Here is a 14,526-nt window from a genome sequence, read left to right as displayed (position 1 = left end):
AGGTATCGGAATCCAGTGATACACTAATCTGATGTTGGTATAAAGAATACTTACTATCTAAAAAGGTTCTGACTTACAGAATGCTGTGAACGGTCTTTGAGAAGAGAAGTAGCCGTGTTAACCTTTTCTCAATTTATTATCTTGCCATTGTTTCAAATCAGAATAATGTTAGTAACCATAAACACCCTTACTCAAGATCTTCAACTACTTAGATCTACTTCTATTTGGGTCTGAGGACAAGCTTAGTGATGTAAGTGTAAGTTATCTGTTGCTTTCAATGCAGTATGACTATTTTACAGTCCCAATTTGATCTGTTACGAGGTAGTGAATAACGAAAGTTCAGCGTATGAGACTCTAGGGTATATGAAGCCCGGCAATGATGTCATTTCTTCAAAATAGGCCCAGTTAAACGAACCCTCGAGCGCAAAACCGGAGCCAGCACGTGGAACAGACTCACTATTGCTTAATACCGATAAGGCTGAAAGGGACAAATAAGCTACTGGCGCAGTGAATCCAGCAAGAGACTGAAGGGCCCTCTCCAAGTCATGGGCTCCACCCAATCGGGCTTGTCGGTATCTCAGTCAGCTACAATCCCCCCCCAACCAGTGAAAACCCGGCACTTCTACCCCGCAAACAGCACTATCCGTAGCCTAAACCGAGTCTTCGGGGGGGAAGCTTATCACCTACGGAACCCCATCGGAAGCCGGTGGGACGCCCTCTCATCGCCCTTATCTCTACGGAATGCCCCCGTCCCGGTCACAGACATCCCCAAACACCACAAATCACAATGCCTCGCCCAATAGTCCCAGCGCACCAACGACAAAGAGCAGCAGAAGCCTGCAACTTATGTCGCGAGACGAAAAAGAGATGCAGTGGCTCAGCTCCCTGTACGCAATGCGTCCGCCGCGGTCTTGAGTCACAGTGCTTCATCACCTACGCTCCGAGGGGCTCGAGAACAAGAGCTCGTGCTGAGGCTGCAAAGGCTGCGGCGGCGGGATCGACGACGACGGAGCAGATGAGTGCGAGTTCGCATCAGAGCAGTCAGCCGATGGAGACGGATGAGGGGTATAGACCGTTGTCGCCGTCGCATTCGCAGCAGGATGATGAGAAGGACAGTCAGACTGAAGCATCGAATCCACCGCGAATGCTGCTGAACTCGAGAGGCGAGAGAGGTATGCACGCCTGTCACAATTGCCGATGAAATACTCATTTGTTAGTTTATATTGGAGGCGCAGCGTCAATCTCGTTTCTGCAAATTGTGCGAAATTTGGTATCCCAACAAATTGGACCATCGGCATTTTCTCACAATGAGAAGAGCGACACCATGCTTGAGATTGAATCGCCGACAGCTACAACACATGACGAGACGAGCGCAATGAGACTAAGTCCGGATCAGAAACAGCAATATTTGAGATCGTATTATGTGGTGGTATGTCTGCATCAAACGGTCTTGAATGCATACTGATGACAGCAGACCGAAGCATTAATCCACGTCTTTGACGCGTCGGATCTCGAGACTCTCCTCAATATAGACGACGACACAGGATATTCTCCCTCTCCCAATCTCTCACCACTAAAACAAGCCTCAATCGACTTGGTAATCGCAATCGGAGCTCAATGCGAGTCCCTCTCCAGCGCGCGAACAATAGGCCAAGCATATTTCCGCCGAGCTCGCAGCCAAGCATTCGTCGGGTTCCTCGAAGATCCAGACCTAGACATGGTCCGCACATTCCTCCTCATGGCATTCTTCATGCTTGGCGAGTGCAGAAGAAACGCAGCGTTTATGTATCTCGGTGTCGCTGCAAAAGCTGCCCTTGCTTTGGGTCTGCATAGTCGAGAGTCTTATGCTGCTAAACCAGGACCGGAGGATCAGTTAAAGTAAGTTTGGACCTTTATAGTGATTCGGATATGGCTAATGGGTTAGATTGCGGGTATGGATGAGTGTGTGTATCCTTGATAAGCTTGTCAATTCGCTTCTCGGCCGACCATCCGCTTCTGCCCAGATCCGATCGAATAGCAGCAGCAAATTGGATGACGTCGCGCAAAAGGGAGATAGCATTACCGAGCATTTGATGGCGTCCAACAGAGTTTCCACCATCATCAACGATATTACAGACACATTATATGATCAGAAGAAGGTCACGACTGCAATTGTCGAGCAGTTCCTCCAAGATATTGAACGCTGGAAGCGAGAACTTCCTGCTTCCGTCAAGATACCCTCAGCGGATCCCAGCCCGGGAACAGTGACGCAACAACACGGAGCTATCGCCAAAGTTTATGTGTCGTGTCTTTATTATCTTGCTGTCATGCTGGTTTCAAGACCGTTTTTGATTTCGGCACTTACTTCCAAGGGTCTTGGAAAAGGAGCGCATACTCAGTTGGCTGCTGCGTGTCTTGATGCGGCGATGTATCTGTCACAGACATGTTCCGAAGCTCTCAATGCCGGGCTATTACAAGGAAACATGTGCATTATGAAGTAGGTCTACTGATGATGTACAAGATCTACATACTAACCGTCTCCAGAGCTCTCGTCTTCGCATCAGGACTAGTACTCGGCCTCGAGATCTTTGCCAAGTACCCCGTTGAATCAGACATCAACAACGCATTCGAAGGCGCCAAAGATGTCCTCAGGCATCTAGCGACGCAAAGTCCACAAGCAGCACACTATCTCGACATTCTGACAAATCTATCTGGTGCTATTGACAAGCGACGGTCAAACGAAGCATCCAGTGGAAGAAGCCGCTATGTCTCCAAGCTGTTCAGTCTGGATGCACCGCCTGAGACAGGAGGTTCACAATCTGGCCAGCAGATGCTAGATACGATGTTTCCCTTCACAGATGCTCAGACTGGTCAAATGGATGATACGATGCAGGATTGGGTATTTCAGCAGCCTGATGGTGGGGATTTTAGTTTGGACTGGGAGACGCTGAATGTCTCGTTATGGGATACGTATCCATTTTTATCATGAGTTAGTTGTCTGTAGAACTCTATGAATTGATGAGCCTGTATGAACATCATCATTATCCTCAATAATGCCGTTCGTGACAACGCCAACACTGAAACCTCGCATCCAACCTCCGCTAATCATCGGGACAGTTGATCAAGTGACTAACCCACGAAATCCCCATCCACGATCCGTAGATCCGCACTGAGTTTACCGCAAATACGCGTATGCTATCAGCAAAATGGGTACAGTGCGTTACCCGACGCTAGCGGATATCGCACCACTGCCGTGCTGTGGACTTCCGCTATCTCTAGATAACCTATCGTGAATCCGGAACTTCCGAAAATCACAGCCGCAGGCGGTTGAAGCAGTTGATAGTGGTTGCAGGGCGGATATGAACTCTGAATGGTTGGCGATCCGGGGTGATAACGTTTGGATGAGAGGAAGCTAAATAGTGATGGTTGCTCAGCTTCAAATCGATTCAATTCATCATCATCAACTCATTCAATACAATAACATCCATCTCATCCTACAATCACTCAAGTCTCAACCTCTCAACTCAACTCTCCATCTCATACCACATCTTCTCACACAAGTTCACAATGATCAAGGACAACGCCCCCACCATGCCCAACTGGAAGCGCCTCAGCGTTGGTGTCATCGGCGGCGGCATCGGTGGCATGTCAGTAGCAATTGCTCTCCGCCGCGCAGGCCACGACGTCACCATCTACGAGCGCTCAGACTTTGCCGGTGAAGTCGGCGCCTCAGTATCCTGCGCCGCCAACGGAACTCGCTGGCTGCACGAGTGGGACGTCGATGTCGCCAAGGGAGACCCCGTCGTTCTCAAGAAGCTCATCAACCGTGACTGGAAGACCGGCGAGCCTGTCAGTGTTTACGATCTCGAAGACTACGAGAAGCGATGGGGTTTCGTGTACAACATGTTCCACAGACAATACATGCACGCTATGCTGAAGGATACTGCTATGGGCGAGGGAGAGGGTACCCCCGCAAAGCTACTAGTCAACCACAAGTGCTCCGCTATCGACTTCCCCACAGGCACTATCACTTTCGAGAATGGTGTCACTGCCAAGCACGATCTAATCATTGGTGCTGATGGTATTGGCTCTGCTGTTCGAAAGATCCTCGGTATTAACCCTGAGAAGAAGCCCTCTGACCAGAGCTGCCTTCACTGCAACGTCACAACCGAAGAGGCCGTCAAGGCTGGTCTTGTCGACTACTCACTAAACAGTGCTCTCGAGTACTGGGGCGGTCAGGAAGGAAAGTGGGACAAGATCGTCCTCTCTCCTTGCAACGGTGGCAAGCTTCTCTCATACTACTGCTTCTTCCCCCGCGACCAGGGTGACTACACTACACAGGCCTGGGGATCTGAGGATCTCCCCACCGAGGATCTCCTCAAGCCTTATCCCGAGCTCGACCGCCAAGTCTTTGGACATCTCGCCATTGGAAAGGAGATCCAGCCCTGGCGTCTGTGGGTTCACCAGCCTTATCCCTACATCGCCAAGGAGAACGTCTGCCTTCTCGGAGATGCTGGTCACCCCATGATGCCTCATCAGTCTCAGGGTGCATGCATGGCCATTGAGGATGCTGCTGCTCTCGGTATCTTGTTCAGCAAGCGATACTTCAACGGTGACGTCAAGCAGGCTCTGTCTGTCTACGACAAGGTCCGCCTGCCCCGAGCTACCCGTGTCCAAGCTGCCGCTGCCAAGGCTGCCTACAACATCAACGAGCGAATTGGTAAGTCACTCGATACTTCATAGATGCGATTTATACTGACTTTCACAGGCTTCTCTGTCAACAAGGGCATTTCCACATACAAGGTTGAGAACGAGAAGGAGGTCCTTACTATTGAGGAGATGAACACATATGATATGTACAGAGATATCGAGGAGAAGTTGGCCAAGGCACAAGGAGAGAAGTACTCTGGTGGCTTCCTCAACGGTCTGCCTCTGGGTCTTGAGCTACCAAATGGTGTCATTGTCGGTGCATAAATGGGAAAAGAGGAGTTGGGGACATTTTATATCTTAGCTTTGCCATAGTCGGTTTTCAAAATGTTAAATTGGTTCATCAACCTGTCGCCTTCATTTCCTCACACTTTATGTCTCCACCTCCGCTGCAGGCAGATCGAGGTTATAGCTAGTTCACGCCAACACCCCGGACTGTGAACCTGTCAAAACCCCCTGGTCGAACCTTCGACCATGTTAGTGGATGTCCCGGGCCACTGAAAAGCCCTGCCTCCAAGCGTCTTGACTCTTCCCGTATCCGGCAAGATCCAGGGGTTTGCAACGGCTGGGATCTGCAAGTCTATCTCAAGTCTTCCGGTGACAGCAGCGGACTAGTCCAGAACCCGACTGGCTGTCCTCTTGGTCGGGTACCTGCTGATTACTTTGCATATAGTACTCGTCTTCGACTATCCGCGGTAATATGTGCAGGGGGCAGTCTTATACCTAGAGCCAGTGTCCAACTACCTCATCTTCTTGACGCTCTGTCGTACTACAACACGCTACAGAAACAACATCGAGGGCCCCTGTCAATCCTGAGAGCCTCAGACACCATGCCATTGTGATCGCAACAGGTCAACAGGCCCAGTAAGAAGTCAGCCTCTTATGTCGTTGAGATGAGACTCAATCCCAGACTCTTTCCAATTAAATCGATACGCTATCAGGAAAAAGTGTCAGATTAAGTGAGAACAAAGTCATATCAGTTGATATGACATGGATGAAGCTTCACGTTCCTTGACCCATCCCCAGGGGATCTAGGGATACTTATGCAACATTGAACTGCTCTCGTCGCCAAGCCCGTGGAGGTTTTCTATTATGTACCATTTCTGAGGAATGTTCTCGTGAGATCGATTATTACATTGATCAATTTTAGAAGATGAGGATGTTCTGATCTACTGCTCCCAATCGCAGCATCCAGGCTCCTATACAAAACATTGCTGCTTTAGCAGCTCACCAGGGATCGCATTACTCCAAATACTCGCACCAACTGTATATCATCGTTGAACAGTATTCTATTAAGTCTATTTCTTGTATGCTGCGGCAGCTCCAGTATCCTATCACACATTAGCATCACGTCTCTCGTCCGTAGCATCGAGGTCCTCACCAAATACACCTGGTAAAACTTGAGCCGATACTTCCCGTCAGCAGCCGTCTTCTCCAGCTCGGCCCTCCCAGCCCACTCAATCTCTGCCGAGCCGCCATTCTTCAGCTGCAAAGCCACTGAACCATGGAGCATGACCTCGTCTGAACCAGCGCCAAACGGGTACACCTTGTTGAGAGTGTGCTTCCGCGACGCAACAGCCTCCCACATTCCTTGTCTCAAAGTAGTGATTTCTACACCGTCAATTGCTGTCCATACACCTGACGAAAAGACTTACCAGCGTGACCTGACGCCTTCTTTGATGCGAGTACAAACGTCGCGTCCTTGGCAAACATGTCCACATACTTGTCCGTCTCCCCGGGAGTGTCGGAAACGGCATAAAAGGCCTGGAGGAACTGGACAACGTGCGGTTGAACCGATTGATCCGAGGGACTCTGCACAGAATACGACTGTTCCATTTTTGCGGTTTCTTTTCTGATCTTGTGATGATTCTGAATTGCGCTGTCTCAAAGCTTGTGCGTTGCAGTTTATCTCAATAATGTGTCGCTCCGTGACCCTGCTTCCGACTTCCGATAGTGGACTTCGGATCTTCCTTAGTGAGCGCTCCCACTGTAGTCAGTGTCTTGACGATCGTACCCCGCAGATTGATCGGACCGCGGGCAAATGCCGTTCCCTGTTAAGGTTTAGCATTGACGGTGCATTACCCGCTCGTCCAAACGGAATCAACGGAATTACGAGGCGGGTGCATTATCCGGAATGGGGTAATGCGGCCTCTATGGTTGTATTGTATGAAGTTGATAGTTATCAAGTTGAATATATATGTCCATGTTCAACTCCAGATAATAAAATATAATCATCATCAATTCACACTCTCACATCATCTTCCTTAAACACATATCTTATTCATCATGCTCGGCAAGGTTGCTCTTGAGGAAGCTTTCGCTCTCCCCCGTCACAAGGAGCGAACACGATGGTGGGCTGGCCTCTTTGCCATCGACCCTGATAAGCATGCTGCCGAGATCAACGATATCACAGAGCAGCGCATCAAGTACATGAACGAGCATGGTGTTGGCTACACAATTCTTTCATACACTGCACCTGGTGTGCAAGATGTCTGGGATCCCAAGGAGGCTCAAGCACTAGCTGTCGAGGTTAACGACTATATCGCCGATGCTATCAAGGCTCACCCTGATCGTCTCGGTGCTTTTGCGTAAGTCGTATGTCACATATTCATGACCTTCACTAATAGCTTCAGTACTCTCTCTATGCACGACCCCAAGGAAGCTGCTGAGGAGCTCCGAAGAGTTGTTACCAAGTACGGCTTCAAGGGTGCTCTTGTCAACGATACTCAACGAGCTGGTGCAGATGGAGATGACATGATCTTTTACGACGGCCCTGAGTGGGATGTCTTCTGGTCAACAGTTACAGACTTGGATGTCCCCTTCTACCTCCACCCCCGCAACCCCACAGGCTCCATCCACGAGAAGCTCTGGGCCAAGCGCAGCTGGCTCATTGGTCCTCCTCTGAGCTTCGCCCAAGGCGTCAGTCTTCACGCACTGGGTATGGTTACCAACGGTGTCTTTGACAGACATCCCAAGCTCCAGATTGTTCTTGGCCATCTCGGCGAACATATTCCTTTCGATATGTGGCGAATCAACCATTGGTTCGAGGATATCAAGAAGCCTCTTGGTCTGTCTTGCAAGCTGACCATCCGAGAGTACTTTGCCCGAAACCTGTGGATTACAACCAGTGGACACTTCTCTACCTCGACACTACAGTTCTGCCTGGGAGAGGTTGGAGCCGATCGCATTCTGTTCTCTATCGATTATCCTTTCGAGAACTTTTCAGATGCTTGCACGTGGTATGACGGTCTGGCTATTAATGATGTTGATAAGAGAAAGATTGGAAAGGATAACGCTAAGAAGCTGTTTAAGCTTCCTCAGTTCTACCAGAGCGAGGATTAAAAGAATGAAGACAATGAAGTATATAAATGCAATAGAATAACACAAATTTAAGCGTTTTGAAAACAGCTATTCCTGAGTGACTTCGACAGTATCCTTGGCAAATACTCACAATAACAGTACTTTTGATTGGTAACGACTTGAATGTTACCAAAGACAGGTCTTAATTTACTATCAAGTTGAAAGGATAACTAGAGTGCAATCAAGATCATGTACCCAAGTCCTTTACGATCTCTCGTCCTTGCTTTCCATCATGTCATTTGGCAACAGAGCTGTTGTAATCACACAACCCAGCATAACACCACCAGCAAGATATAGCACACTGTTGATATCTCCTTGCCCATCCTCACCCGTGCGTCCATACAGATGCTGTGCAATCAATGGACTCACGATACCAAACAATCGACCCCAAAATCCTGCAATGCCACAAGCAGTGCCACGGATTGGCGCAGGGAAAGCTTCAGGGGTCCAGCCATAAAGTACGGCGTTAAACATGGACTGGAAGAAATATTCCATAGTGAAGAGTCCTTCGTTCTTGGCACGCGTATCGACTGTGGAGAAGAGGATGATGGAAATGCCCATTAGTGCAGCTGATAGTACCATTGTCCACTTACGGCCAATAGCTGGAATGCGGTAGAGCGTTGCACCAAGAAGTACTCCGACGATGCCGGGTGCATAGGTGTAGATGTATGCAGCATAAGTCGATTTGAGACTCACGGATGCGGCACCGTTCTTTAGGGCCAGGATGCTAGGCAAGTAGAAGCCTAAATATGTTAACAATACTTCATCACGTTCACGCTTAACTTACCTGCAACAGTAAATCCCCAGTAGTCCATGATATACGTCAACCATACAAGAACTGTGAGCCGAGTCATCTTGGGACTAGAAAACAGCATCTTGTATCTAGACAGCTCAAGCTTAGCCTTTTGAGACCATGCCATATTGAGTTGTTTTGTTCCCGCTCCCAAAGCGGGAGTTGCACTATTACCACTTCCAAGAGAGCTATCATCTGCTTGAAGTGACTCAAATAGCTCAAGAGTGAGTCCGCACTGCTTCTTATTCACTTTTGCCATATGTTGAAGCGTCTCAATCGCCTGGCTGTCGCGGCCGCGATAGATGAGATACTTGGGAGTCTCGCGGAAGTTAAACACGAAGAAGCGAAGGATGAAAACCGCGAGAGTGACGCCGCCAATCGTGAAGAGAAGATATCGCCATCCCATGTTGTCACCGCGGGAACAGCATGTCTCTCCTGCCTCGACATTGTTGCATGATACCAGAGGGTCAGGCTCGGAGAAGTTGGGGGAGCATGCGTAGACTGGGATGAATCCAAAGGCGATGGCACTGCAGAGGACGACTCCAATGGGTTGGAAGACGGACAAACAGGCCAAGAGGAAGCGTTTGCTCTGCAAAATGTTAATAAAGATACCTTTCGTGAGTTCGCTTGACATACCTGGGGAATAAACTCGAGAGTAATTGTCGTGTCGATTGGAATATTTCCTCCGACACCAAAGCCGACAAATGCTGTCAACACGAGAAAGGTCGTGTAATTATTGGATGCACCAAGACAAAGTCCGAATATCGACGAAATGAGACATGTCAAGTTGAACGCCCAGCGACGACCTAACAACTGTCAGCTGCTGCCTCACCCAAAGGGAGGGAATCTCCAGGTAGAGGACCTGTTGAGGCAAACGAGCCAAGAGCATCATACCAATAATGTCCGCCAAAAACCCCCAAACAAAGGCCCCCGCCGTAAGCCCAGCATTAAAGCTCGTCGAGATATTCCCCGACTCGTTATCTCCAAAGCCCAACTCTTGCTGCAACGGTCCAAGCACGAGACCAAAAGCCTGGGCCCAGAGGAGATCAAGGAGATACCCGAAGCCGCAGAGACCCCAGATGTACCACTGGTATTTGCCCATTCCTTGGGCGTCGATCTCGCGGTTGATGAGGACGCATTTCTTCTCGTAGAGGGTTAGGCCATCGAGGTCGTGGAGAAGAGGGTTTCGGGAGCCGTAACCCTGTGCGTTTTCGACCTGGGATGAGGGTAGAGTGTCACCGTCTACTTTGGACATTTCTTCTGAAGGAGGCATGCTGTAGGTTGCCGTGATCGAGGGATGTATTTGCGTAACGTCACGTTTCAGTTGCCGACAGAGGTGATGGAATGTGAAGATGAACAGTACGAGAATCTCGCCATCGCTATCTACTGTTTAAGAGATCTGCAATCTCATGTCACACACGTACAACTTTAATCAAGCCATCATTGGCCTACACTATCAGGATCGTTGATGTCATTCCGGGTTGGTGAGATGAGGCCCTGAAGATTCTGATTGGTCCGGAGCTTCTCCTCAGCCATGCAGTCATCATCTAAACCCGGTTGTATCCTTTTTATGTGTCGCGTTGGACCAAAGGCAGCAATTTAGGCTATCACGGGGCGAGCGGTACGAAAGCTAATCTGGTAATCGGTGGATTGTTTCCGGTTTAGATCCGTTTCCAAGATGTGAATGTGACGACTCACATGTTTGGTGGTCAAAGGGTAGGCGATGATATTATCCAGTATCAGATGGATGCATACCATTGTTAGATGTAGCTCACTAAACCATGTATAATGCTGTAAGTTATGTGGGATATGCATATTTAAATAAAATAAAGAGATACCTAGTAATTAGAAAGACCAAGTACTCAGTGAACAATTTACATCCAAACTCAATATTCAGTACAAGAGGATAGTAACAATGAAGTAACCGATCGAGCTGCGACCACGACAAGGACTCTGATGTAGACCCTGGACCTATGTTTTATACGCACTAAAAGTATGGTAAGAAAATAATAATCAAAACGATAGCAGACAAGATCAGAAATAAAGTGCGCAACTTTTATAGCGGGTTGATCTGCAGGGTAGTTTGTGCCTTTAGCTACTTGGGAACCTCGCTACTAGACTTTATTAATGTATTTATAAAAGTCTAAACATATATAGAACGCAGTACAAAATACGAGAGCACTTTATCACGCTCAGGTAAAACAAAGTAAGACATACGGATGACTTTTAATAAGATCTCGGGTTAGCATTGCAACCTTGCAATGACGTACGTGATACTTTTGTCAGCAGTAAAGTGGAAGAATCTCAGCGCAGGCCATCACTCATCCCGTGTACACTGGATCAATCCATCTATTAGAAAAACATAATGACTGTGCCATACCACGAAGAACCGATCCATGAATGCCATGTTCAAACAGCCAGCAGCGCGTCCTGATCAACGCGTCGCTCACGCGACACGACTCTGAATGCACATCAGATTTTATTAGTCACCGAGATCGATCTTCCCCACCAGATCGAGAAATCCGTGTCTCCAGAGATTAGCGTGGAGACAAGATCTATACTAACCCTACTCTAAGCTCAAATCGGTGCAACCAGACAAGGCTTCCGCTCGAGGCTGTCAATGGCCCACCTGAGTCATTGACGTCAGCAGCAAAGTCAAGCCCGTCATGACTTATTTTGTATCGTGCATTAATATCAATTTGTCCCTGCAGCAAACTCTTGGTCTGTTAAAGACTTGGGATAATTTTCTGGCGATTGATCTTGTCATCTATGTCTCAGGAACCTTTTAATACTGATATTGAGCACGACGGCGCTGCACTTATGGCTCAGAACGGAGATAAGAGTAAAGATGAGAGGAAGAAGGTTCTTGTTGTAGGTGCTGGAGCAGCTGGGTAAGTTGTTCAGCTCGTGAGCTCTGAAGCATACTGATGAAGATAGCATGTCTACAGCTTACCACCTGTCGGAACATCCAGACAAATTTGATGTGACTCTGATCGATGCAGTTGACTACTGCGGCGGTCAAGCATTCTCCATTCCCATTGATAAAGAACGACATGGAGCCTCTTGGTGCAATCAAGGTGTCCAAGGAGGATCTTACATCTTTCATCATACTGTCACCATGTTCTCAAGGCAGGGCTATCACGCAGATCCGTGCAACCTTCACGTTTCCTTTGGCAAAGACGAGACCTTTTGGAACAACGTATTTCCAACTCAACTTCTAGTACGTCATGAGAAGGAAGTCCGTCGTCTGACGACTGTTCTCAAGTTCATGCGCTGGTTCGAGATCTTCTTCGCCCTGCTTCCGCTGAAGCTCGTCTTCAAGCTCTTTTTATTCTCTGAGGAATTCACCAACACGATCGCGCTGCCTATGACGGCTCTTTTCCTTGGGACTGGCAATGCTACGCCCGAAGTCCCTGCAATCATGTTTGAGAGATTGTGTACTTCACCGACTTACGGAATGTGGTATCCATCCGACAGAAACACTGTCATCAGCAACAAACCGCCCATGATTGTGTTCCCCAAATTCTCAGAGTTCTACGAGACTTGGAGGAAGGATCTTGTCTCTCGTGGAGTCACTGTCCGTCTTTCTACTGAGTTAACTGAGATTGTTCAGAGGAATAAGAAAGGCGTCGTCGTGAAGCTCAAGCCGAGAACTCCGATGCCCGATCATCATAACCCCAATGGCGGAGATCCCGATGCACCCGTTGGCGAGGAAAAGTACGACGAACTTGTGCTCTGCTGTCTTGCTGACACGGCAAAGAAGGTCCTCGGCAAGACCGCCAGCTGGAAAGAGAAGAAGGTCTTGGGTTCAGCAAAGTTCAGCGACGACATCACGATCACTCACAATGATTCCGATTACATGAGGAAGCATTACGAGAACTTTTATCGCGACGATTTGGCTGTTGCTAACATCAACGGAACTGACCAATCGGATCGTCTGGCGTTTGCAAAATCAGAGTACCGGCCCATGTACTACATCAAGATGTACCCAGAGGACAAGTCCAAGCTTGAAATGTGCTTCGACTGCACGAACTACCAGAGTCAATTCCCCGAAAAGGTTCCCTTCGAGCAGCATGTCTTCCAGACAATTTATCTCAACAAGGACCGGGACAGCAAGCTCTGGACTGATAATGAGATTGCCGAGGACAAGATCATTCGAAAGGACTGGTGGCATCAGCTCTGTCACAGCTACACTCACTATTTGTTCGTCATTCCCTGGATGATGTTCCTCAACGCCAAGAATCACACTCGCTTCGCCGCTTCTTGGACTCTGGTCAACGCTCACGAAGTAGCCGTCATGTCTGGAATTGCGGCTGCAGTGGATCTAGGCGCCAACTACCCTGAAGACCTGGAGAATGACAAGTTTGCATTCTTGTGTTTCAGGCTTTACTACCTTCTTACATATGGAAAATGGTACAGGAGGCATTTTACGTCTAAGAAGTATTTAAAGTCCCAGACTACCGAGAGTCAGGCTGCTGCCGATGGGAAGAGTTGGGCTACTGGACTTTATGGAAGTGTTTATAAGGGACCTGGTGTTTCGGAGGTGGAGAGGAGTGCTTGGAGGGAGGATATCAAGAGGGGATCGAGTACTGGTAACTTGTCTTGAGGGATGTTAGTACAGTGTAGGTTTGAGATTGAACGAGATGAGCGATTTCATTGTTTGCATCAATAAATGGCAGTGACTCTACCCGCTAGTTACAAATGCCATCACATGCAGTATCAAGCTAGCACGTGTTCCTTGTGTTGGGGTTCGGATTAACTATGCTGTGCCCTATGTTTGCTTGGCAGGGGTATCTGTTACAGGTCCTATTGCGTGACTTTCGATGGCTTGCGACCCCGGACAATTTCGTTAATCACCTTCTCTTTCGTAAACTCTCATATAAAATCGCGCTAAGCTGTTCAAGACAGAGAGAAACCAGGTAGTCCAGTTTTCCAGTTAACTACTTCATTCTTGATTTATTCTCTCAACTCTCATCCATTTGACAACAGCTGAACTCACGGCAAATGACCCCTCACATGTCGATCGTTCCAGCGAATCGTGTATGCATGCGCAAACCTTAATCATGGAAGGATTGAGGGGTTCTAGAAGACTGCTGCATTCACAGTAGTACTGTAGGGTATGATCATCCTCTACGCCATAGAGTCTATGGCAATAAGCACTGCAGCCGGGGAGTAGAATCGGAGGAACTTTTGCCACCCATGTCGGTTTACAAAAGGGAAGGTCAGATCCGAGGTAAGACTGACTAGGAACTAGTCCGAGGAAGCCGTCGCCTGTCATATTCACTATCTGGCTGCCATTCAAGACTATGTGCACTGGTCCGTCGCTGGTTGGCCAGAGCAGTCTGGGTATAAGCTTTGGAAGATTGCAGATCATGGTGGCACCAATCACTTGGAGGTTCTCAGAAGAGCTAGAAGCTCGCAATCCCCAATACGCCACCCTCGGTTGGGGGGAAAGCTAGAGAGCTACCAGGGTTACTCCAAGTTGTCGAGTCCTGGAATTACTGACTTGCCACAAACAGCAGTTCGTTGATGTTGCAAGGTGAGATCCATGGTCGTCTGGCGCCACTGGCTTGCATGAGTAGTGATCTAGTTCAATTGAAGGTATACTCTATTTCGACATCTCGCCGGTTGACTACTCAGACATCTTACGACGAAGCTTCACTGCGGGACTTGATTTCAATGACTGT

At 48.4% G+C, this 14,526-nt stretch overlaps 6 protein-coding genes across 6 annotated transcripts; 4 read left to right on the top strand and 2 right to left on the bottom strand.

Annotated features, from left to right (window-relative positions):
• Positions 1-744: 744 nt before the first annotated feature.
• FOIG_04678 (uncharacterized protein) lies at positions 745-3,028 on the top strand. The gene is made up of 5 exons (XM_031202972.1): positions 745-1,172; positions 1,218-1,429; positions 1,475-1,878; positions 1,925-2,476; positions 2,524-3,028. Exons 1-5 carry the CDS (start codon positions 788-790, stop codon positions 2,966-2,968), a joined length of 1,998 nt encoding a protein of 665 aa, XP_031066551.1. The 5' UTR covers positions 745-787; the 3' UTR covers positions 2,969-3,028.
• A 340-nt stretch (positions 3,029-3,368) lies between these two features.
• On the top strand, positions 3,369-5,056 carry FOIG_04677 (salicylate hydroxylase). The gene is made up of 2 exons (XM_031202971.1): positions 3,369-4,699; positions 4,748-5,056. Exons 1-2 carry the CDS (start codon positions 3,547-3,549, stop codon positions 4,951-4,953), a joined length of 1,359 nt encoding a protein of 452 aa, XP_031066550.1. The 5' UTR covers positions 3,369-3,546; the 3' UTR covers positions 4,954-5,056.
• An 821-nt stretch (positions 5,057-5,877) lies between these two features.
• FOIG_04676 (uncharacterized protein) lies at positions 5,878-6,642 on the bottom strand. Its single transcript, XM_031202970.1, has 3 exons — positions 6,342-6,642; positions 6,068-6,297; positions 5,878-6,017 (listed from the first exon to the last, which is right to left on the bottom strand). The coding sequence occupies exons 1-3, from the start codon at positions 6,520-6,522 to the stop codon at positions 5,985-5,987; spliced, it is 444 nt and encodes a 147-aa protein (XP_031066549.1). The 5' UTR covers positions 6,523-6,642; the 3' UTR covers positions 5,878-5,984.
• Positions 6,643-6,913: 271 nt separating this feature from the next.
• FOIG_04675 (2,3-dihydroxybenzoate decarboxylase) lies at positions 6,914-8,028 on the top strand (the record flags this gene model as incomplete). The annotated part of the gene is made up of 2 exons (XM_031202969.1): positions 6,914-7,274; positions 7,320-8,028. Exons 1-2 carry the CDS (start codon positions 6,973-6,975, stop codon positions 8,026-8,028), a joined length of 1,011 nt encoding a protein of 336 aa, XP_031066548.1. The 5' UTR covers positions 6,914-6,972.
• Positions 8,029-8,250: 222 nt separating this feature from the next.
• Positions 8,251-10,112, bottom strand: FOIG_04674 (uncharacterized protein; the record flags this gene model as incomplete). The annotated part of the gene is made up of 4 exons (XM_031202968.1): positions 8,251-8,789; positions 8,834-9,428; positions 9,476-9,645; positions 9,734-10,112. 4 exons carry the CDS (start codon positions 10,110-10,112, stop codon positions 8,251-8,253), a joined length of 1,683 nt encoding a protein of 560 aa, XP_031066547.1.
• A 1,419-nt stretch (positions 10,113-11,531) lies between these two features.
• On the top strand, positions 11,532-13,551 carry FOIG_04673 (uncharacterized protein). Its single transcript, XM_031202967.1, has 2 exons — positions 11,532-11,730; positions 11,777-13,551. The coding sequence occupies exons 1-2, from the start codon at positions 11,609-11,611 to the stop codon at positions 13,443-13,445; spliced, it is 1,791 nt and encodes a 596-aa protein (XP_031066546.1). The 5' UTR covers positions 11,532-11,608; the 3' UTR covers positions 13,446-13,551.
• The last annotated feature ends 975 nt before the right edge of the window (positions 13,552-14,526 follow it).

This window comes from Fusarium odoratissimum (genome assembly GCF_000260195.1).
Source record: "Fusarium odoratissimum NRRL 54006 unplaced genomic scaffold supercont1.6, whole genome shotgun sequence".
NCBI classification, from domain to species: domain Eukaryota; kingdom Fungi; phylum Ascomycota; class Sordariomycetes; order Hypocreales; family Nectriaceae; genus Fusarium; species Fusarium odoratissimum.
The sequence above is the reverse complement of the archived record's forward strand: the minus strand, read 5'-3'. Positions and strand labels throughout refer to the sequence as shown.

Coding starts and splice junctions, on each gene's coding strand:
- FOIG_04676 (XM_031202970.1), bottom strand. CDS start 6,522: ATGGAACAGTCGTATTCTGTGCAGAGTCCCTCGGATCAATCGGTTCAA. Junction 6,298..6,341: donor GAAGGCGTCAGGTCACGCTG/GTAAGTCTTTTC, acceptor TTGACGGTGTAG/AAATCACTACTTTGAGACAA. Junction 6,018..6,067: donor AGTTTTACCAGGTGTATTTG/GTGAGGACCTCG, acceptor AATGTGTGATAG/GATACTGGAGCTGCCGCAGC.
- FOIG_04678 (XM_031202972.1), top strand. CDS start 788: ATGCCTCGCCCAATAGTCCCAGCGCACCAACGACAAAGAGCAGCAGAA. Junction 1,173..1,217: donor GAACTCGAGAGGCGAGAGAG/GTATGCACGCCT, acceptor CTCATTTGTTAG/TTTATATTGGAGGCGCAGCG. Junction 2,477..2,523: donor GGAAACATGTGCATTATGAA/GTAGGTCTACTG, acceptor AACCGTCTCCAG/AGCTCTCGTCTTCGCATCAG.
- FOIG_04673 (XM_031202967.1), top strand. CDS start 11,609: ATGTCTCAGGAACCTTTTAATACTGATATTGAGCACGACGGCGCTGCA. Junction 11,731..11,776: donor GTAGGTGCTGGAGCAGCTGG/GTAAGTTGTTCA, acceptor TGATGAAGATAG/CATGTCTACAGCTTACCACC.
- FOIG_04677 (XM_031202971.1), top strand. CDS start 3,547: ATGATCAAGGACAACGCCCCCACCATGCCCAACTGGAAGCGCCTCAGC. Junction 4,700..4,747: donor CAACATCAACGAGCGAATTG/GTAAGTCACTCG, acceptor TGACTTTCACAG/GCTTCTCTGTCAACAAGGGC.